At 40.3% G+C, this 23760-nt stretch overlaps 1 protein-coding gene across 2 annotated transcripts; it reads left to right on the forward strand.

Annotated features, from left to right (window-relative positions):
- The first annotated feature begins 303 nt into the window (after positions 1–303).
- Positions 304–23507, forward strand: LOC116399948 (receptor-type tyrosine-protein phosphatase epsilon-like). Of its 2 annotated transcripts, none has more exons than XM_031877462.1 (21): positions 304–589; positions 7146–7371; positions 12546–12617; positions 13143–13239; positions 13723–13796; positions 14233–14369; positions 14539–14629; positions 14782–14858; positions 14946–14982; positions 15074–15171; positions 15754–15873; positions 16832–16995; positions 17821–17956; positions 18156–18305; positions 19002–19095; positions 19456–19532; positions 19671–19805; positions 20023–20148; positions 20319–20470; positions 21412–21547; positions 21654–23507. In XM_031877462.1, the coding sequence occupies exons 3-21, from the start codon at positions 12551–12553 to the stop codon at positions 21726–21728; spliced, it is 2043 nt and encodes a 680-aa protein (XP_031733322.1). In that variant the 5' UTR covers positions 304–589; positions 7146–7371; positions 12546–12550; the 3' UTR covers positions 21729–23507. The 2 variants fall into 2 exon arrangements, with proteins under 2 accessions (XP_031733322.1, XP_031733331.1); XM_031877471.1 differs by having other exon boundaries at positions 19005–19095.
- The last annotated feature ends 253 nt before the right edge of the window (positions 23508–23760 follow it).

Below are 23760 nucleotides of genomic sequence, written 5' to 3' on the forward strand. Positions count from 1 at the left end.
AACACAAAAAAGAAAAAAACTAAAGTTTGATAAGGTCAATGTGAATTTGTATGTAATGGAAACCCCCAGAAGAACACCGCAGGAATGTTATAGCTTAAAGCATCGCTCAATGTATTGAACAAACGTCACATGCTTAAATGTCAAGCTTAAAGCTATCATAAGGGAGGAAAAACAAGAACAAACGAGCACTTTATGCACAGGCCTGCCCTTTTATCGTCCAGTGATGCAGGAATGTGAGGGATGCTGAGTGTCCACCTGATACACTGCTTTGCGCCCGGAGGGAGGGTCTCCAGTCTCCACTCCGGCTGCCATAACACGGCTCCGCTCAGACAGGCGGGTGGGCAGGCAGGCAGGCGAGGGGGGGGGGAAGCGCATCCTCGGAGATAACTGCTGGAAACATGATCATCAGGGAAACATAGACGCGTTATTCGTCTCCGGTCAGATGATTCGACAACTTCATGTTTTTTGTTGCGTTATTCTCCAAAGGACGTAACGCGAGAGACAGACGTCGGGTCCGTGCAGGAAGAGACACACGCAGACATCATCAGCCGCTGCGCCGTGTGAGGCGAGGTCATCGCAGAGTACCACGGTAAGAGGAAAAAAACAACTGAAAACCCTCTGCGTTTTTACGCGTAAACATCGCCTGTTTTCTGGCTGTTTTTTGGTTTTTTTTAAACCTCTCCCGGCAGGCCTACTCGGTGTAGATGGTGTGTATTAGCCTCCATGCATCGCTCTCGTAATAAGACAACACTGCATTTCGCAAAAAGCAGAGAATGCATCAGCTATCACACATCTCCAGAGATGGGGAAACAGTATGCAGGCCACATGGAATGGGGATTTATATTCCGTCTACGCTGCCATTCCGGAACACAGACAACATGGACTACAGTAAATATGGGTTAGTGGAGCAAATCCACACGCCCCGCGACCACCAGGATGCTCCATCGTGGCAGTATCTCCTCTTCTTCCAATTGTGTTTACCTTCAATGTGGAATCATCTGAGAAATTGTTGATTTTGTTTCGAAATTTCGATCAAATTTGATGGGGAAGGGTCGCATTGGATTTGCAGCATTCTCACTCGTCTAGACAGGAAAGGTGCGAGTACACATGTAGCGTAGTGGAAAGGCCTGTTCAGTGCCTACTCAACAAGCATCCTGGATGCTATAGCTTCCACAATATGGGTTGTTTTCTGATATAACTTACTGTCTTCAAACAAAGACATTCTTAGTCCTTTAACATTCACACGATTTTGTCGTCTAATCCACGAGTTGATTTTATCAAAAGATCTATAAAACCGAGTTTCTCCACTTTAAATCTTGTGTTTATCAGAGATGTGCTCATAAGTTTCATTCAGCATGAAAAAAACATTAAAAAAAACACTAATGGACTAAACAGATCTTGGTCGACTAAGACCAAAATGACCCCCTCTTATTCAACTAATTGACTAGGACGATGCAGCCCTTCAACAATGTGTCAGTTGATTTTATTTTGAAACAAAGGCCGCATTTAAGGTCAAATATTTGGCTTCAAAATAAAATATACATTCTCTCAGTCCCTCACATTCCTACCATTTTTATTGTGGCACTAATGACAATGACTGAATGACAGGAATCTGGTCATTGACGGGAATAAGTTAATTTTCATAGCTATAATTGGTTAGTAGTTTATATACTCTGACCTAAGTATGATCGTTAGGGGACAATAAGGTGCCATAATGGTTTCAGTATGGGAAAACGGTGGAAGTGCCATGCATTCACACATGAATCGTAAATATTCGTCATTTACAATAACCTCATTCTCAATAACTTCACCTTAAGTTCCATCCCTGATTAAATGACCTGATAAAAGCCGACATTCATTTTAGAATTACCTCAGATGGCTCATCCGTGGTCTGAATTTTGGGCTACATCGCCCACATCTTTTTCACCTGGGCAATACACAAGCTATAGTTAGACACATGCTAATTAACCATTCATTTCTCCATGAGGACTTTTCAATATCCTCAGGTGAGAATGATGTGTTTTAAACTGGTTTAGCGTAGCTGTGACTGTGACACATTTGACAGATGAATGCAGGACACTGATATGACAACAGCCCATGTAAAAAGATGCTGTCATTGCTGAGTCAACATGATATCTTTCATAAAATGACGTCCGTCTGCTTGGGGGATAGTTCAGAGGTTACCCGGGATGCTTTATCACATGACGGTCATCAAAGCTTATTCAGTGCTTCACTGGTGTCATCAGGTAAGAGATTAGTGTTGAACACCTGGGCTGAAAGGAGAAATGAGAAAGAGCAGTTGAGGGTGTGGAGGTGGAAGATAACTGCTAATATCAGTGTGTGAGTGACTGCTTTAAAAGCTGAGACATTGACGTGTAAGTCTTATAATGCCCTCTTAAAAGCAGTATCTGCATTTCAAACAAGCAGTCAAGGGACGCTTTACCATGGAGTTTTCTATTTAAATTGTTTAGCGTTCTCTCCCTGTTCATGTCTAAGTGCACTCACACAGATGAAGATGTTTTTGGAGAGTTTATGCTTCATGCAGAAATATTTAAGCCAGAGAGGATTTGTACAGTATGGGAAAGCTTTTATCCAAACTGATTTATATTTCAACATTTTATTATCTGGATTACCCTCCTTTATTGTGGCTAGAACATTCAGTCATGTGGGCTTATCAGAGGTTAATTTGGGCTAATACATTTTCCATTAGGTGCCTGGGTAATTATCCTTCATAGTCTCCTGATCTGAACTGTCTGACTAGTCACTGTTGCGTCATTTGTCCATCACACGTTCTACTCATTGTCACCGAAACAAGAGGTTGTTCTGAGGATTGTGTTTAATTCTATGGACTGTCAGCATGTGGGCACTGACCATATGTAAGATAAGAGAGGTAATGACTGTGCTCTGTTACAATCCTCAGGCACTACTGTACACCCAAACACATTTTATTGAATAGAAACGTCCACTGCATTATCACAAACCGAATTTCACAAAAGTTTCTTGCTTGTATTTACAGTAACCTCTGACTCAAGTCTGGTTTATCGTGTCCCACTAATGCACAGCATCTATTTGAAGCTCAGCTGCTCGTCCTGCCAGGTCAGTGTTTCATAAGAATACCATGACTTGTGGAGTATCTCGCTGTGAGAAGAGGAAGTGCTTGTGTTGTCACTCTGTCTGATAGAGAGGGAAGAAAGTGACTGTTCATCTTAATGAAAGTGCTGCTGCACTAAAACACAAAGAGATGCTTCATAAAGTCTGACTGAAGCCTCAAGGTAGTTTAAAATATAACACCTAACAATGTGTTTACATTGTATATTCAAATACGTAACAGTCATGATTGGACTGCTGTAGCACTGTTTGCTTGTTTCACATTTCGGTTTCATTCCACTTATACTGAACTCTAGTGACAGGGACAAACTTGTTACCCTTGGTTGAGCTGCAGTAGAACGAGTGGTGAAGCTGTAATTGCGATGATTATTATCTTTGTCCCCGTTTCACCTACACTGTGCCCCAGAAGTGTCATTTTCAAAGTCCTCAAACATGAGTTGGCGATTACTCTACTCATCCTCTAATACGAGGGCATAAAGATAATATTCCTCAGCTATTTCCCTCGGCAATAACCACTTATTTCTAAGCGTGGGTGTCCGAGACTCGGCATCTGACATGCTCAGTTGACCAGTAATGTAAGGTTCATGCGAGTAGGAAGTTATATGAAGTCTCTAAGTGGCAAATCTTGAGCGCTAAGAAGGGTCTTTTAATGTATTTCATATTGCAAAAGAACACAATTGTGTCAGGTTTTTCAGCGTGGTATGTCTTTATCTCATGCTCTAAAAAGCAGCATTTTGTCTCGTTGTCCAAGCAAGTTGTCAGCCGGCAAACTCGCAGATTGAAACAAATACACAAATTTGTAGATATTCAACTCAATCTGAGCTTGTGCACTAGTGTGATATCAAATTTTCCAACTTGTCTGACAAAACGCAGCCTCAACTTGCGCAACACGTTGAGTGTTTTGAATGAAGGTTACTGCATGCATCTATGCTCTCTGGAGGTCTAGTAGTTTACCCCATTACATATGAAACTGTGGATTTATCATCTCAGGAAACCACGCGCGCCTCTGGGGTAGATGCCATCAATATTTATGGATTTATGTATCAGGAATGCAGCATGTGAATAGCATGAATAGCTAGATTCATTGAAGTCATCAAATAAGGAGTTGTGTGAAGAGCACCATCCGATTTGTGCATGCATTTCAAATGTCTATGCAAATCACAATTAAAATATCGTAAAAAAAAAAAGACAATAGTTATATTTAATTCTTTGTTATGTAATCAAAAGATAGAACTTTACCTCAGAGCCGTGCTTAGCTACAGTACTTAGTGTCTTGCTGCCTGTTTTGGTATGAATTAATGATTGAACCACAGAGTGCTGGGTGATGACTGCACTCATAAAACTTTAATGGCCTGCATGTTTCCCCTCTTAGTCAATGGGCAGAGCGGCACAGAAAGGAAGCGCTTGTGCCTGCAGTAATCGTATGCCGTGAGCATGTCTCCTTCTTCTTAGGACCGACTGTGCAGGGCTGAAAGGAGAACAATACTCTGTTTGAAAAGATGAGGGTGGTTTCATAAAAGTCTCCCAAATGACTTTTACACAAGTGAAATACAGAATAAATAACTTTAAACAATTAGTTCAGGCTTTTTAACCTGAATATATATATATATATATATATATATATATATATATATGCAAAAAGCCAAGCCGAATTCCTCTAAGCGTATTGTTACTTCAGTATAGCACATTATCTATTTTTTATGAAAATTGTCATACCACTGCTTGGTAACTAAACTTTTCTTAAACCTGCAGTGTTACAACTAGCATGGAGTTCAACCTGGGAGCTGAAAAGTACTCACATCCAGAGAACAGCATCATTTCTGCCGGTCAATCATGCGTTGCCATATTTGAGACATGTTACCTTGAAGGAACATTTCAAGCACGTCTTTAAAGACGCTCTTAGAGTTACACTATGGTGTTGGACCTGCATGACCCACACTAAGGACTTAAAGTTAGGATACCTCTGCTGCATCAATTAGGAACTTTCCTTTTTCAATCACAGGCAAGTAAACAGACTTTCTAAAACATTTAGTTTTGCTTATCACCGCTGAATGACTACAGGTTCAAACTCAAGGCAAAGATAAAAAAGAGATTCAAAATATAAAGAGAAACACCATCCTACACTGTCTCCAGATGCCTTTAGACTTTTCTGTTCTGCCTTCCCTTCTGTTGCCCACCGACACACCTGCACTGAATTAGCCTCATTATTTCTCCCCAGCCAATCAGCTCCCCCCCCCCCCCCCCCTCCCTCTCCAGGCCCTTTTCACAGTCATAGCAACGTAAACACAGGTGTAATTGATCAGATAATTATCGTCCCCTTCTTATGGTCTGTCACAGCCATTCCAGTGAGCCAACATTCACAACACAAGGGCCTAAATGGAACAGGCCATAATTAATGTTATTAATTACACCTGTGTTTATGCTGCAGTGACATGTCTAATGGCTGCTGTGAAAAGGTCCAATCAGCACCATTTCCTTTCTCCTGCCTCGTCAGCTCATTCTCCTCATCTGGGCTTCTCCCCCCTCCTCTCCGCCTGCACTTCATTCTCTCGTCAGATTAGTTGTATTTAAGTCCTAGCGTTCGGTTCAGTTTTTGTTGGTCCTTTGATTTTCTCGTGAGCTGTTCAGTTGTGCCTTACCTGCACTGACCCTTCTCCATGTTCCTGTTGCCTATAGTTGTGGAAACACACATTTCATTGAGATTTTGGGGAAGCTCAACTGTGCCTTGTTATGTGTGAGACAGACTAGACATTAATGAAAGTTAAGAATTAACCCTTTAAAGTGATACCAACAGTAAAGCATTCATATTAAAGGTACATAAACTAAGCTAAAATAAGTATACTCACCAGCTAAATGTATTGTGGTGGGTAGGTAAATTCATGAGCTCATTACAGTGAAACCTGGCTTTCTTTCTAACAATTGAAAAAAGCTGAATCCTGTTTTTTGCAAGTCCCCACATGTATGGAAGTGCAAAAGCATATTTTAAAGCCTAATTTATGGATCTTTTGACCAGGTTTATAGTCTTTAGGTTAAAGTTTTTTTTTTTAATGGCAAACACGTTTTTCTTGCCAAAGACTTTGCAACATTTGGAAAAGTTGAGCACAGCTCCCACAGTACGGGGAAACAAGGTGTTTTCCATACCTTGTTCATTCATTTTCCCCATCCCGGCTCAGACTGAGTAAGCTCGCCCAGCTGGGTCTAGTGACTAATCCACCTCTTCTCCTCTGCTTTCTACTCCGCTGGGTCTCAGCGGCCAAGTGCTAACAATATGGCTTTGTGTGTCACACCTGCGGGCAGTGGGACTCTGGGAGAGTAGGAGTGAAGGGCACCAGGGGCACGCTTTCTGTCTCAGACTCGAGCAAGGCGATAGAATAACACCACAGTCAAGTCTTTGTGTAAATAATGAAATATTAAATCCAACATATTTTATGCAATGCTTTTCTTGTACAGGCGTATTCACGGACATATGTAGAAACGTGTAGAGCGGTAGCTTTAATTGGGCTAAAATGTTTGTGAACACCATTCTTCTGTTACTGTTATTAAGTTAAAAGCTGGTTCTTACAATTAAATTGTTATAAGCAAGTGGTGCATGTGTGCAAGCTCCTCGTGTGCACCACAAACACATTCTGGGAAGACTAATTTGGGAAGAATTAGTTTTGCATGGTTGGCTATATAGCTCGTTAATGTTTTTGCTTTGCAACAGTGGGTCTCCGCAAGTTGCAACAGAGGATGTTGCAGTAAATAGTACACCGACATTCAGCATGTACATTACAAATGATGGTATGTCCACACCCAGTTGATTAAATGCAGTCATTCTCTCAGACATGCTGTGCACAGATGCAAACTCCCACTCATCCCACTTATGTTGTCTATTCATGCATTACAAGGTTTCTCTTTTTCTTTGAGTCGGCCCCAAATAGTGAGTCACAGAAAATCTGCGTTTTTTCCCGGCTCAACAATGATACAAGCAGAATTGTATTTGGGATTGGTTGAACTTTTATCCATCACTCTCTATTGCCTTTTGCTTAATTTCCCAGGTTCCCATGATCCTCGGTGGCTTGATCCCAATCGAAAGCTTTCAAAACGACCTACCTCAGTCATCTCTTCATCCAGCACTGTAATCGATATGTGAGGATGTGAGGAGGAGAAGGACTGAGGGTAGAAAACCTCAATAAATCCAACCAAGAAAGGAACTGGGATCACATGGCTGCTATGGACCGACGGGTCAACTGATACCTGATCACACTGGCTTTGCTTGGAAGTGTAAGTCTTTCATTAATCCATCTGACCACAAACCAGGTCAATTGAAATTCAATCCATTAATGGGAAATCATCTAATAATCACAGTGTCTCCTTTCTAGATTGATTCCTTTGACCTTAACTATGCAGCAGATGTTGTGTTCGGAGTCATGTACACAGGGTTGAGAAGATGAGATAAAGATACATTCCCAGTGTTTGGCATTATGTCTTCTTTATAGGGAGTATTGTGATATGTAGGATGTTGGATGTCTACCATTATGGCTGTTGTCTCTAAACCCAGAATCTCCTCCAGCTCCAACTTCCTCTCTCCTCTCTTCTCGTCTCATCTCCTCCGTCATCTTTCTTCTCTCTGCTGCAACCCTTTACTGACATGTGTTCGTGCTCTCGTCCCATCCTTTTCCTTGGCACTTGACAATGGCTTTTTCTGGAATACTTTTTTTTTTTTTTTTTCTCTGCCTTTGTTCCTCCTCTCCCTGGAAACAGAAAAAAAAGATCTTTTATCTTTTTGTGTACGAGACATGCCATCCATTTTTGTGCCAAGCACAAAATGTGGACCTGTCTTCTCGAGGCTGCATTGATTGGTGAAGAATCTGAAACATGATTTCATATATTTTGTTTCTGTTTGAGATACCCCTGTGAAGAGAACATCCGTTACCTTTATTATGATGCAAACTATCATCCTGCCGTCTAAGTGATATTCATATTTCACCAGTGTTCTTTATGTCTCACTATACATTTTAACCTACTCAAATAGCAATATTGGTCCTATTGTTCCGGTTTAAATCATAGTTCAATGAGCATTACATCTGTCAAATATCCATGAATGTCCTCCACACAGTGTCACTGATGGAACATGTTGAATAATGTAGAAAGCATGTATTTTTCAGATCAATGGGAATTTCAATAGCTGTAAGCTTTTAGCAAGGTCAGGTCAGTGAGGCTCCTGCTTGATTACTTATGCAACGTATCCCAGTACCCACAGTACTGTGGTTAAAACACATTAACCAACATGCAATGTTGGTTAATGTGGTGTGGTGATGCAATGGTGCATCATTTGATCAGGTGTCTGTCTGTCGGTCAGTTCATCCACCACTGGAACAAAGTACACGTTTAAACTATACCGGCTGCCAAACATCAACATGTTAACATTGTCATTGTGACCATGTTAGCGTGTGGATTTATCTTTTAGCTGAAATAACTTCTGTGCCTGAACGTAGCCTCAGCGTGGCTGTTGACTCTTAGTCTTGTTTTGTTGCACTGTGCTGAGCATCATGTTGAACTGTGTAGTCAATGGAAGTGCACACAAGATCATTTTACCGACATTCACAACAAACAATACCATTAAAAATGATAAGATGACATACTGTATAACTCATCTGTTGGCTTTGCTAATGGCTAGATGTGGTGTTAGATAGAAGCTGCATCAACTCCTAACTGTAAACTATAAAACCCACCATGCATTGCATTTTCCATATTTCATCCATACATTTTTTCAGGATAAGATATAAAGATTGCTGAGCCAGCTACTCATTGAGATTCCGGCTGGGAAGCTGAAATAGATTGCCCACAAATACACGGCTGCAATTTATTGTACAGAAATCAGTATGCGGTCTTAAAAACGTTCCGTGGATCAACAGAGATGGAATATGACACAAATCACCTTGAAGCCACTGTAACTACCAGTGGATCTATTAGAATCTAATAAGATATATATTTAAAACTACCATTATTGAAGATATTTAACTTTTTCTGGTAGCTATGCATTTGAGAAATCAGAAGCTTGTATGAAACTAGACTGTATTGTTCTAAGTGAAGTGTGCAGAAATGCCATTATTTATATGATTATTATATATTTATATTCATGTTTAATTAAGGTCAGAAAGTCAGCATGGAGTCATATGATTATGTTTTAATACAGTATTTATAATTCTGAACAAATGTTCACAGAAAAACATTTTCTCACCACTCTGACGTATTGCGTTGATATAACAGATTTTTTGGGGGGTTATTGCTCAGGAAAATCTGTGTTCTGGTCACATATTTGAGGTTAAGTGCAGTCATTTTAAAAACAGCATGGGGATAAAGTCTCACCTGGGTCCGTTATATTTTTATGTTTCTTGTTGCAAATGGATAATACATCACCTTCCCCTGCACAGTTTGGTTTGAATTCATGATAAACCTGAGTGGACGCGCTGCAGGTCTGGCAAAAGGAAAAGAAACATTTCTGGAGTTGGTGTTTCCGTCTCTGACGTCTATTTTCTGTGAATCTCGCTTTCACGTGAGAGCTGAGGTGAGGGAGATGTTGAAGTGAAGCAGACCAGATTCACTTTAGGGTGCTGTGAGTCTTGGAATTTGAACCATGTAAAGTTTCTTTACAGCTGTTTCACATTTAATGCACAGTACTGTGCCGATCTTCATCTCGTCTCTGTTCACAAAAGCAAAGCGGATCGATGTTGAATAGTGCATATTCGTGCTCAAATTATTAACATTACCCTTAAAGGTTGAACCGGCATGTGATGCATTCGGAATGTTAGCATTGCATCATGCATGGATGGGATGATTTGCTTCTGCACTCCCAACTCAACTGATGCAGTATAATTTGATTCCCTGTGAACATTTATGTCAAGCAGGTGCAGGAGGTTGAAGTTATCACCTTGTTGTTAGTATTTCATTAAACAGACAGGAAAGCAGGGATCTGGAATGATGAAATAGCTGGTGGGGATGGCGAGGCCAATTATAGCAAAGCACTTTTTTTTCCTTGTTTAAATTGGGTCTCTCCAGCAAATCCTTTCAGGGTCAGATGATGTCATATGCTAATTAAGATATATAAATAGTGTGTTGTAAATGGCATGAGCCATAAAAAAAATGTGTCATAAGTCCTGGCAAGTTTCATTAAGATATAATGCAGATTTTTCGTTTTTTAATAAGATACAACAGTGTAGGTCATGTCCTGTCAGAGTCAACTTCTGGTTTATCACCTAAAACATACACAATTCAAGGCTTACCTGAAGAGCTAAATGTTGTTTATTATGGCCAATGCTTTTTTAAATAAAGTGCCAATAAGTGCATTCCATAAATACATGAATAAGTACCTACACTGGTGCATTCCCATGCTCTGCTTAACATCCTTTCCAAGTTGTGTTATCAATTCCCTCTGTTGGTCAGAGGGCCACACTGCAATACATAATGTATCTGTCATATTTTACTTTATACAGGAAAATATTCAGTCTATATCCGAGTTGTCTTTTTTTCAGTTAATAGAGTCATTTGAAATGACAGTGCATTTGATACTTTTTTTATATTTCCCTTCTGTTCATTCGTATCCTGGCTGAACGCCGTACATACTGTAGCTGCCAGGAGATGACGGATATGCAGCGACCTGAGCAGTGACCCATACGCACAGCATGCCTTGCAGCATCGAGCTGTAGGATGGGTCTGCGTGAGTGAATGTGACTTGCCCAGTGGGATAGAGGGGGGGAACAGGTGCCGACACTGTCAGCTTGTTAACACAGGGGAGAGAATTGGCTCCTCCAACAGAGTGCGGCGCATATGCAACACATAGCCTTTGGCTGTGGGACGTATGTGCCGGCATGCATACATGTGAAGAGACAAAAGGCAATGTGTGTGTGTGTGTGTGTGTTGCACACAGCTATGTTACATGGGTGTACATTTGTTTGTCCAATGATTATTAGTGTAAAAATAGAGATGTGACTGGGCACATTAAATACATTAAATAAACTGAGTTTTGTCCAGCTGGTGCCACCCTGATTGAACATTGTGTAAATGTATGTGTGCAGGCATGTCAGCGTCCTCGGTGTTGTACTGTCTATTACTGCAGAGATAGAGACTGTATAACGTTCAAAACACAGAGCCCCTAATTTGATGCCCAATAATACTTTATAAGTTTCAACATTAATTTTGTTTTAAGCACATTGTTAGAGCATTATTCGGCTCCGTTTTCTCCAGAAGCTTTTGGAGATATACTTATATGAAGCCCCCTGGGGTTATGTGCAAGAAATTCTCTCAAACATCACAAATTAGGCCCCTAGATGACCCATTTCTGGATGAACTAAATTGACACAATGAATTATTCCATCCAGTCTTGTGGCCTCTATAACGAGGAGGGGACTCGGAACAGAGGATAAATTAGGACACTCACTTCTTGCGCCGCTCATTTATTCCATCAAAGCCATTTAGGCAGATTTGCCCCTTTTGCCCAATTTATTCTTTGATTTCTTACCCTCTCATTTGGAGGACGGGGGAAATGGATGCGAGTTTGGAGAAATTGGCAGCTCCATTTTGGAGATAATAAGACACAAGGATAATGTGTCAGAATCGTTTTAATTCTGGTGTAGTTGTGAGTAACTTGACATATCTTTTTCCTTTTGGAAACACACTCGCGGAGCTCTGCCCCAAATAAATCCCGAATAGCTTCCAGCAATAAAGTAAAACTGAAAAGGGAGAATGTGGTTTAGAATAAAATGAGAGTTCACTGCAGAGGGAGGGAAAGAGAGGCGGTGTGATGGAGGGAGAAAAGCTGCAGTAAAAGAGGAAACAACACTGTATAACCAGTATACATATGCTAATCTTTACACTCTGTTTCAGCCTGTTTATCAATATCACTGTTACTCTTGGGGGGGAAAAAACATATTAACAGTATGTCCACTGTATTTAAAAACAGCTACTACATTGAGGAGCAGCGTGCATGTCTTATTGTCACTGTGCAGGATGCTTTGCCGGTCTTCACAGTGCTGCACATCAAAGACAACGCAGCAAAATGAGATGACTTCCAACAAATACTACGTTGAGCTCAACTCAAGTGTCAAATCCACAGGGTCCACGGGGGATATGGTTACTGTCACCTGAGGGTTAAAGCCTCCTCTCTGGTTTGATGTCTGAATATTGGGTTATTTGATATGCTGCTGCTCTTTCAAGTCAGCCTGGCAGGACAAGACTGCAAGCAGATTTCCCACAAGGACTTTAACTGCTCAGCAGAGAGACAGACATCACTCTCAAGCCTCATCAAAGCGGAGCTCTCCTTTTCATGCCCTCTGCATGCTTCATCACGCTGCAGATGCATTTCCTGTTGTTAGGCGCCTTCTAGTGGACTTTGTGGAGAAATACAGGGTTTCATGTTTTCAGTAACTATTGTGTTTTCTTTCTTTTTGTATCCACAGTGACAATGGTGTTGTTTCTGATTGGGATCTCTATTGCTGTGAATAATTCATCTCATGAAAACCAAACTGCAGGTAATTGTTGAAATGACTTGATAATATTAATATTAATGAATACCATTAACACAGGAAAAGTTGAATTTATTAGCATTAAATCACATCGTTGCACACTTTGATACATTCTGATATTTTGCTGCTTTACCTTATACAGTAGCTAAGGCAAATTTCAGACATATATTGCAGTTCACCGACTTTGACTCTTGATCAATTGTGGCTACAGTGGTCAGCATTACATTGTTTTTACATAGTCTTGCTTTAAAGGAATACTTCATGTTATGTAAAATATGAAAGAGATGAAAAGATTGTTGAAGCTACAGCGAGCAGCTGTTAGCTTCAGTCAAAGAGTGGAAACGTCCAAAGGTAGAAAATCTATCAGCACCTCTACAGCTCAATAATTAACATGCATCATATTAAATGGACAGATGTCAAGAGAAAAACAAATATGTATTTCCCAAAACATCAAACTATATACCTTATATTATCCATTTGTCTGACTCTATTGTGATATTTTTACTATTATGATCTCTGTGTTCTATCCAGGAAACCCCACCCATCAGGGTGCTCATGTGCTGCCGTCAACACTGGTCATTTCCCTGCTTCTTATCATCATTGTCTTGCTGACAATCTACTGTCTGAGGTGAATAAACCTGCACACACACACACACACACATTGACTTATTTGTCTTAGAGTGAGTCTCTGCTTCCTCTTTTCTCTCTTGCCCTCTCCCTTTCAGCGTGTGTGCGCATGAGAGTGAGTGCGTCAGGTCAGGGTATCGGGTGGGGGTGGTTTGGAAACAAGCGGTGAGCAGTGGCTTATGGGTAAACAGCTGCACCTCAAGTAAGACAGCAAACAAACACAGCTAGGTCAGGTCAGGTCACAGAGACTCATTCCCTGACCAGCCAGCTCAGACCTCCTTTTCCTGTCGACGACGTGAGGAGGAACAGCTTTGCCTCCCGCAATTGGTTTTGGTATTTGTTGTTTACTCACCTTATGCACTTAAAAGCTCTGTTCTAGACATAGGGGATGGCCTTTTTTTTTGCCTCTTCAATACAGATATCTGCCCTTTATGTTCTCTTGATGGTTTTGCTTTCTCTGCTTCTCACTCGGTCATTACTGCAGGTTCAAAAACCACGGGAAAGCTCTAGTTACCTCGGTGGATAAAAAGATTCCAAATGGCTTCTTGGAGGAACAAGGTACTGTTGTGCTGTGCTCAATATAACCACCAGTGCATGAAAACATAATACAGCCTTTAACTTTTTATTTCTTTTTAGTTTAAGTGTAGGTTTACATTCTTTATAGACTAGGAAAGTTTCACGATCCGAAGTCCAAGGTAGCTGGAAAGGTTTTGAAGGCCCTTCGTTTTCCTAGCACGTAGGGAGCCGTATATTCTTTCACTTCAAGTAGAAAATAAATAAATTAACGGAAAGGCCACATTCTGAGTTTAGACAGTTATGTGCAGCAGCAGCAGCGGCATGTTTATGACTCAAGAAATCATTTCTGTCATGTACCCACAAAAGTAGGAAATCTTAATGGCCATCAGGCTTGTTTTTGCAGGTGCTATGAGAGCTTGTAATGTTCTCTATTGGGAAACATTAGCTCTCTGACCGCCATATATTCCTTTAAACACAGGAGAGCAGACAGTGGTCCTCCTTCCCAGATCTCCCTCGCCATCCAAGAGGTACTTCCCCATCCCTCTGGACTCGCTGGAGGAGGAGTACCGGATACGCTCCGCTGACGATGGCAAGCTCTTCAGAGAGGAGTTCAATGTAAGCACGGGTTTGTGCGGTGTTGACTTTGCTCTACAGTCTGACTAAGATCTTTGTCCTGCAAGCATAGAACAAGTACAGAAAAGAGTAATAAAATGTTATGTTAGAAGGCTGTGTACCCGGGGCTTTATTTTTTATCTCATGAGGATTGGGGGTTCTTTCTTTATAGTCGCTGCCGTGTTACTACCACCACGGGTCCTTTGAGGAGGCGAGCAGAGAGCACAACAGAGAGAAAAACAGATACCCAAACATTTTACCATGTGAGTGAGGATCTATATTCTGCAGCAGACAATATTAATGTAACCTTTAGACTTGCCGTTGTATTGATCTCTAAATCGTAAGGAAAGGTGATGTGGGCTGAATGAAAACCAACTTCATTTACTTTTTTTTTTTTTCCTTCTCTCTTCCACAGATGATCATTCAAGAGTGTTGTTAAGTCATCTTGATGGACATCTGTGTTCAGACTACATAAACGCATCTTACATTGATGTGAGTCTTAGTTGAAATTAAGCTTTTATTGCAGATGATTGGTTTCTTAATACATTGTTATTAATACTCTGTGTTTTTTTTACACAGGGTTTTAAAGAGAAGAACAAATTCATTGCAGCTCAAGGTAAATGTACATTTCAGCTTGGTTTAGTACTAAAGCAATTTTGGACATGCAAGTAGTCGAGCTTATGACTATTTTCTTTATTCTGCTTCAGGCCCAAAGCTTGAAACAGTGGCCGACTTCTGGCGGATGATTTGGGAACAGAAAACAGCAACTATAGTAATGCTGACAAATCTGAAGGAAAGGAAAGAGGTTTGTCTAAGAGTGTTCTGACTCCACACTAATGTTACAAAGTAGGGCTGGGTGTTATAGAATGAACCTATACAATCTATATGGCTCCAGTGCACCATTACTAAAACCCCTTTGTATTCTCATGACCCAAAGTCACGGGCATAATTTGTTTGACCCTACTCCCAACTGATAATCTATACAAAGTGTCACCCAGCAGATTATTTAGCATCGGATCAAATACAGCCTCAAAGGGATGATCAATTGAGAGCTCAACTGCAGGTTTGATAGGGCAGAATAGAGGCATTGGGGATCAATGGCGGAATAATTGTTGATAAGATCCTAAGAGGCTTCATGATAATTAGTTTGAGAATCGAGTTAATGAGTTGAAACGTCACCGTGAAGATCTTATTGACTGACAGAGTCGCACAAAGTCTCTGTGATTGCCTTTGGATTGGATTGTGAAATACTTCTATACGGGCACTTATACGATATACACAATAGAAGGTGATTTACAACCATTTGATTTGTGAGTTACAATGACAATACCAACGTGTGTTCTTTATATAGACATCAATTTCTTTATTGTTTTGATTCTCTTACAAGGACAAATGTTACCAGTATTGGCCAGAAAAAGGCTGCTGGATGTACGGGAACATCAGGGTGGCGATGGAGGACTTCACTGTACTGGTGGACTACACCATCAGAAAATTTTGTGTTCAATATGTAAGTAAAATATGTGGATCTACATATCAGAATGTTAATGAGAATGCATCATTTATCTCACAGCACATCAGAAGAAATGTAATTATACTGTACGGCAGGAATTAGGAAACATTTATCACAAAGACGAGCTGAGAAATAATGCTTTTATCGCCCACTGAAAATAATAGTGTGCTTTTTCAATATTGCTCTTAATATACTTGTTAATTGCTATAAAACTCTATAATCATAATAGCTAGATTCTTATTAAAAATTAAACATGAAACAAAGTAGCATTGAGATGGTGTAAAAAAGTATGTTCCCTGCGGAGACATTTTGGAAAGATATAATAGGATGCAAAATAGAATACAGAAATGAAAACCAGTATGGAAACACATTAAGGAATATTAAAGGATATATGCAATAGACTGCAGGAAATTATCAATATAGAGGTGTATTTAACTTGGCGTAAACACTGTACAAATGTCTCATCTTTAGAGCTTCATACACTCACAGTATCTGTATTTCTCATCCTGTGTTTTTTGACTGCCGAGTGCCATCTCGGTGTACCAAGAAGCCTTCAGATTGCAAAATTCACTTTGTTCCCCTTTCCATTTGAAGCCAGAGAAGTGCAGACATCCTCTCTGACTGTGAAAACTGTGCCGTAGCGCTGCAGTACAAGCTGAACAGACGGGGTGCCTTTACATTCAGCTCTCTGAACACAGAACAACCACATTTTCAGGAGAATAACGTTCTCTTGTGGGAGCATTCACGAGACACGAGAGCGAGGCAAACCAGTACACATGTTTAACAATCCTATTCTGTCACAAGTAGAAAAATGACAATTTTATTTTTTCAAATGTTTCAGTTAATGTGAAGTTTCTTTTCCAGGAGGTAAAAGTATTTTGTAGACTGATCTGGTCTGCACAAGGAACATTATTCATGAACAGGTTTTAACTTTGTGTGTGTCTGTGCTTCACAGCAGGGCAGCGATGGTCCCCGAGCTCCGCGGCTGGTCACCCAGCTCCACTTCACTAGCTGGCCGGACTTCGGGGTGCCATTCTCACCCATCGGCATGCTGAAATTCCTCAAGAAGGTCAAGGCTGTCAATCCATCCTATGCTGGACCCATTGTTGTGCACTGCAGGTAAAATGTGTACTATAACAGAAGCCAGCCGAAAAGACGAGCTATAATAGCATGAGAGTTGATTCAAGTCATTATTAAGGAGAAGAAAACACGTTTTGAATGATGAATATCCTGTTTTGCAATAAGTCTATGAGCAAAACTAAAATATGGTATGTGAAAAAATCAACAGTTCTTAACAGCGCTTCTTTTTGTTTTTTGTGGAATAAGAGGTAAAGGTTAACTTCTTTATAATATCATCGTGTTATGTTAATAGTGACCTTTTTTATTATTTCATAAAGTTCTGTTATGTTGGAGATGAACTTTCGTGTCGGTCAATTGTGGAGCATCAATAAATATGGTCTGGCATATGTTTGTCAGGCCAATCAGTGTGAAGCCTCACCAAAGAAATCAGCAGCCGATTGAAGCAACTGCTGCAACAGGTGCTCAGGGACTGTTGTTCTTGAATGGGGCCCATTGAGGAGGCTTCAACACCCCGCTGTGGAATCCCAGCTCTGCTCCCAGTGGTGCCGTTTGCTGAAATTACCCTTGTAAATCTATTAGGAGTGTTTTTTGGGCTTCAGAGGTGAAGCACTTTTACACATGCTTGAGGCTGTCCACAATTGACATCTATGTTAAGAAGAAAGGGATAGCATGGCAATGTACAAACAAGAATGCAAAAGAGTTTTTGTATTAATACATCATTGTCCATTATTCTGTATTGTGTTATATTATTGCTGTGGTTCTATTTGTACAATAAGGATACAACGTGCTATTGAGTTTTTATTCTGTAGCTACACTTTGTTACAGAGAACACCTTGTGCCTTCTTCTTGTCTGTGTTTCCACAGTGCCGGGGTGGGCAGGACGGGGACATTCATTGTCATTGACAGCATGATCGACATGATGCACATGGAACAGAGGGTGGATGTCTTCGGCTCTGTGAGCAGAATACGGGAACAGCGCTGTCAGCTCACACAGACAGATGTAAGTGTTGACCCTCTCCGACCTGTTGTACCTTGGACTGACAGCTCAACTCGCTGCTCAAGTCGTGGCAGAAACAGGCGAGGAAGTGGAAAAACAACCACGTCTGTGATATACAAAAATAGAAGGAAATAGTTTGGCAAACTAAAACTACTACTTCTACCTCCTCGTCTCCTTGACTTCCTCCCGTCTTCCCCCTCAGATGCAGTACTCCTTCATCTACCAGGCTCTGTTGGAGTACTATCTGTATGGAGACACAGAGCTAGATGTGTGCTCTCTGGAGGGCCATCTGCAGAGGCTTCACAACACCAGAGCTCCCCACGACAGGCTGGGCCTGGAAGAGGAGTTCAGGGTAGGAAGACAGACGCTCACTCTTGGAACATTTCAGTCAGTAATTAATAGTCCCCATCACCCTGTCCTCTGCATAGGTATATTTTCATGAAAAACCTGCCCAGGGTGCTACTCTTGCCAGTAGTAACATAAAACACAAAGCTTTGAATCAAGCAAAACTTGATAGGATGTACCATTCTCATTTTTGCTACTCACAGTTCCCTACACACTAAATGGGATTATTACCTATTGCCTTTCTTTTGCCTCTTCTTGTTATTCTTCTTCATCTTCTGCCTCTTCTTCTTGTTATTCTTCTTCCTTTTCTTTTTCACGAATGCAAAATGTTTTTTCCATCCTCTGTCTTTTTAGTTTTATTAAATATTGTCCGTCTCACCATATGTACTAGCCTTGTACGGCGCCCTGCACTGATGAAAACAAACCTTTGGATCATGTCAATCCACTCGTGTTGGAGCGACTGTGGTTAAGTGGATAGCAGGCCGTCTTTCAATCAGAGCGTCGGCGGTTCAATCCCCGGCTCGGCTTGAGCAAGACACTTAACCCCAAAATTGCTCCCGTAGTTGTGCCTACGGTGTAGAAATGTGATAGAATCTGAATTCTAAGTCGCTTTGGATAAAAGTGATAGAATCTGAATTGTAAGTCGCTTTGGATAAAAGCGTCTGCTAAATGACTGTAATGTAATGTGTTTCTCTCCCGTCAGAAGCTGACCAACGTCCGCATAATGAAGGAGAACATGAGAACTGGGAACCTTCCTGCCAACATGAAGAAGAACCGTGTGCTTCAGATCATTCCGTGTAAGGACTACTCCGAACACTTTCATAATACATCACATCCAAGTAACATCAAAGCATCACACTGCTGGTGATTTTATAGATGCCGTACACAGATATCTGGCTACTCAGATCATGTCTGTGTGATCAATGGCATTTAAATAGGGCTTGTATCATGGCTTAAAGTAGGGAGTAGAGAGGGAATGGAAAGCCTCGCTACAACGTTTTTACAGTGAAAACTGATATAGGTTCTGGCGTATTTGGCCTTAATAGCACAGCTAAAGTTTTACTTCACTGTTTTTTTTATTTCCATCAGCCTCTTCAAACTTTTATTTTATTAGGAATCACTTGTGGAAAGTTTGATTTTCCTTTTTTCTTTTGCAGATGATTTCAACCGAGTAATACTCTCAGTGAGAAGAGGACAGGAGTTCACCGACTACATCAATGCCTCCTTTATTGATGTAAGCAATCCCTCACGACCTTCTGTATAGATTTCCCATAGAAATATATATAAAGCTCATTGTTTCCTTTACAAACAAGGCAAAATATTATGTTTGCTGCACTCGCATGTGTTGTTTACCGGATGATCTGCCCTGCAGGGCTACAGGCAGAAGGACTATTTTATCGCAACCCAGGGCCCACTGTCTCACACAGTGGAGGACTTCTGGAGGATGGTGTGGGAGTGGAGGTGTCATTCAATCGTTATGCTCACCGAACTCAAAGAGAGGGAGCAGGTACAGTACGGTGCTTGAGTTGCACATTTAAACCATCTTTTTTTTTTCTGTTATTTCACAATCATATTTTACTTATTTCTTATTCCTGACAGTCTGTGTGTGTATTTAATCGTTTTGTATTGTTTTTGTGGTGCACTCTGAAAATATAAAAACAAGAATAGGACATAAATCAGTCAAATGAAGCCTAATTGTATTTCCATCTGACCTTTCCAAACAGGAAAAGTGTTTCCAGTATTGGCCATCAGAGGGCAGTGTAACATTTGGAGATTATACTGTGGAGCTGACTGGAGACACACAGTGTGAAACCTTCACTCTCAAAGACATGGTGCTCACATACAGACCAGTGCGTAACGTTTTATTATAACATTTAAAAGCGGTAAAATAGAAATTTTAAATTGACATATTTTGCCTCCCTGTTTTCGTTGTGCTGTCAGTTTAAAGTTCATGAAATGTCATTATATCCACCATTTTTAGCTGCATTAAAATAACCGAGTGAGCTCTCCATCTCACCAGGAAAAGCAGTCACAACATGTCCGACACTTCCACTTCCACGGATGGCCTGAGATCGGAATACCAGCCGAGGGAAGAGGGATGATTGACATTATTGCCGCTGTGCAGAGGCAGCAGCAGCAGTCTGGAAACCGTCCCATAATTGTGCACTGCAGGTGAGGAACTTCAGTTTGACAATTCTGCAACGTAATGTGCATCCTCAGATGAAAATTATCTGCCTGTCCACTCATGCTGTTAATTCAACTCCTTTCATTTTCACCATGCGTTTATCACCCGATAACCTGAATCTCTCATTGCGATATTGGACGGAACTACATTTTTACAGATACATTTTTTTTCTTTCCTACAATTGTCTGTTTCAGTAAATTCTACATTTTGCCTCAGTAGACCTGGTGTTCTATGCCTAAACCACTTATGTGATCCCTTATAAAGACTTAGCTGTGAAAGCTTTGATCAGAACCTAGCTTCAGGTGAAGTGATTCTAAAGCAGCATGCCCCTGTGGGATTGATCCAATCCACTGATTCACAGTCAATTAAAACCTCTCAAAGTGAAATCTCCTCTGACTCCCACTATGATTAATCTGATAAGATGAGCTAACGACAGGAAATGGTGTCATCACTCTCTTCTATTCCTTCATCACCACTTGTCTAAGAAGGGCTTTTTAAAGCTTTTTCTCTGCCCCTGGGAAATGGGGCTAACCCGCTGCAATCCCCAACGTCTCTCTACACTTCTCTTCCGAATCGCACATCACTCTCGCACTCGCTCCCCGTCTTTCTTTCTCCATCCCACCGTCATTGTAAACATTGACTCAGTCAAACACTGAGCTTCCAAACTGATTAGTGTTAGCATTTGGATTAGCCTCTCTTTAAGTGAGGATAATTATTAGGACTATTACACAAAGGTCACCTTTTCTCTTGCAAACTTTCTCATTCAAATTGGAAAAATGATGTGCTGCAAAGAGTTTCATTGCAGCATTATTGTTAAGAAACTGAGAAGCGGTTTGAATTCTTAATGTTTTTGTCCTACTACCATTTTCCAAGGCTGTCCAGTGTCGGCATTATGTGGCTGCTGATAGTGTTGTCCTTCATGTTTCAGCGCTGGTGCGGGTCGGACCGGTACCTTCATTGCCCTCAGTAACATTCTGGAGAGGGTGAAAGCTGAAGGCCTCCTGGACGTTTTTCAGACAGTCAAGAGTTTACGCATGCAGAGACCACACATGGTTCAGACTGTGGTAGGTGGAAAACAAGATAATATCAAACCGTCTGTGCAGCTTATTCACATTTGTGTTTGGAATCATTTCTGCACAGTAACACTTTCCCTTCTGCTTTCCCTTTCAGGAGCAATACGACTTCTGCTACAGAGTGGTTCAGGATTTTGTTGACATTTTCTCGGACTACGCCAATTTTAAATAATACACGTCAGATACTGTTGCGTCAAATTTATTCTTTTTTTTTTCCTCTGAATGTTGTTTTCTAAAGCAAGCTCTTTTTACATTTTGCACTTGATTACAGATCAAAAAAAATAATTGTAACATACTGTAATATAATTGAAAACATCTGTGCTCCAGGAGAGTCTGTCTCTTTTAGGATTGCTTGATCTTCAAGTATCCCAATGTCAGAGAAATAGAAATGATAGTGGTTTATTAATGGGTGGGTTGGGGAAGTTTTAGCAACTTGCATATGTTGCAACATTATTAAGGTCAATAAAGGAATTGTTCAAATATAAATAATGCGTATAGAAATATATATTATGTATTGCTCACTACCTGAAAAGCATCACTAATGTGTTGTAGAGTCCATGCATTCCTTTCTTATTTCTGCTTTATTTTCTTACTGGCCACAATGACTGTGGTTTACATTAATCGTATATTTTATGCTGCCCTCTGAACATGTTTTGAGCGATATGAGGAGAATAAATTGTGTGTTTGATAAGTAGGCTAAAATAATTACTGCTTTTGCTGAAACAGTAGGTCCTGTCTGACATGTGACATCTGAATCATATTTATGATCTACTTTGAGCTGAAACAAAAACAACAAAACTCAAGATACATTTCATTCTGTTGGATGCTGCAAATGTCCTCACTTCTGTCTGTGAATAACTTAACAGCTGCTGCCTGTTGCAATCGTATTTAACTTCATCAACTTTCTTGTGTTGCCTGTGGCAATATTACTTAGTGGATTGGCGCCTGACGCTGCAAAATGACATTAGCCCACATTGGAGAAGGCAGAAAAAAATGTATTACTACATCTGAACGTATCATTCTTTTAAGCGTTTTACAGCCAAGCACCACCTCCATCCATTTGTATTCACATTAGCAAGCAGACTTTACACACTTGCATGTTTGCATAAAGCAGTGCCATATTGATTAGAAAGACAATTCTAATCATGAAAAACTTGTCACCAAGTGACACAATTTTAATACAGATAAGCCAGATGTTTGTGTTTAATTTAATATAATACACATTTACAAAAAAGTGCATTGTTTTTGAATGGTGGTGTCCTGTATGGATCATCAATTCATTGTTCTTCTTAGAATATTATAAGGTATATTAGGCTAACAAAATGTACATTAATATTAGTTGTTGCAAATAAATGTATGAGAAAATGAGAAGAAAAACCCTGCAGAAATGTGTGTTTGAATAAAAGACTTGATAAGAGATGCAGTTGAACCTTTTCTGGGAGTGTAAAAAGCACTGATATCAAGAACCAGTGCTCAGCCAAAATATGAAATATGCATGCACAGGCATTTTGATATTCATATTTAAACAAGGAAACCCCACATTGCTAAAAAATCAAAAGCATCTATTTTTGCAAGGCTTCCGCTTAATTCTTTGTAGAACAGTAAGCTTGGAAGTCTTAAGTTTGTGGAAAAAAACTTTCTACTGTGTTTGCACTTCCATTAAATCGTAAAATGGGTTTATACATGACACAATCACTTTGTTTATTTACTGTACATAAATTCATGTTGTGGTCATTAATCATCTCCAATGTGAACTGCATTGTTGATTTCAGTTCAATGTCTTGCCATGCTGACAGAAGAAGAAATAAGGGCAATGGCAGTGAGGCCTTCCAGCTGATGTAACATAAATGCACAAACATCTTGTTTCAATGATGTTTCTGCCTTTTGAATCTGTATGGATTTGAACTGTTTGTTTGCTAAAAGCTGATTCAAATAAATTATAGATGGAAAGAAATGACAGGTTTCAATTTAATGTTGTCTTTTTGTCTGCCCCTGCTCGGATGCGTTTGATACAAACACAATAATGTTGATATATATGATGATATATATTTCATGCCGTTTGAACCCTCATGGTGATGCCAGCATATCCGAGCACTTAGCCAGCTCCATTAGTAGTATTTTGTGTTCCATTAGTCAGTAAATGTGTCACACATGCAGAGAGGGGATTATAATCCTGACAGCAGTCTTCTAACACCTATAAAAAT

Source organism: Anarrhichthys ocellatus, unplaced genomic scaffold (assembly GCF_004355925.1).
Source record: "Anarrhichthys ocellatus isolate YVR2014 unplaced genomic scaffold, GSC_Weel_1.0 scaffold3, whole genome shotgun sequence".
Taxonomy (NCBI): domain Eukaryota; kingdom Metazoa; phylum Chordata; class Actinopteri; order Perciformes; family Anarhichadidae; genus Anarrhichthys; species Anarrhichthys ocellatus.

What these genes read in the sequence shown, in the direction of transcription:
- LOC116399948 (XM_031877462.1), top strand. Translation starts at nt 12,551, where the DNA reads ATGGTGTTGTTTCTGATTGGGATCTCTATTGCTGTGAATAATTCATCT. An exon ending in CAAATTCATTGCAGCTCAAG is followed by an intron (nt 14,983 to 15,073) that starts GTAAATGTACAT and finishes ATTCTGCTTCAG; the next exon opens with GCCCAAAGCTTGAAACAGTG. An exon ending in TCAATGCCTCCTTTATTGAT is followed by an intron (nt 19,533 to 19,670) that starts GTAAGCAATCCC and finishes TCTGCCCTGCAG; the next exon opens with GGCTACAGGCAGAAGGACTA.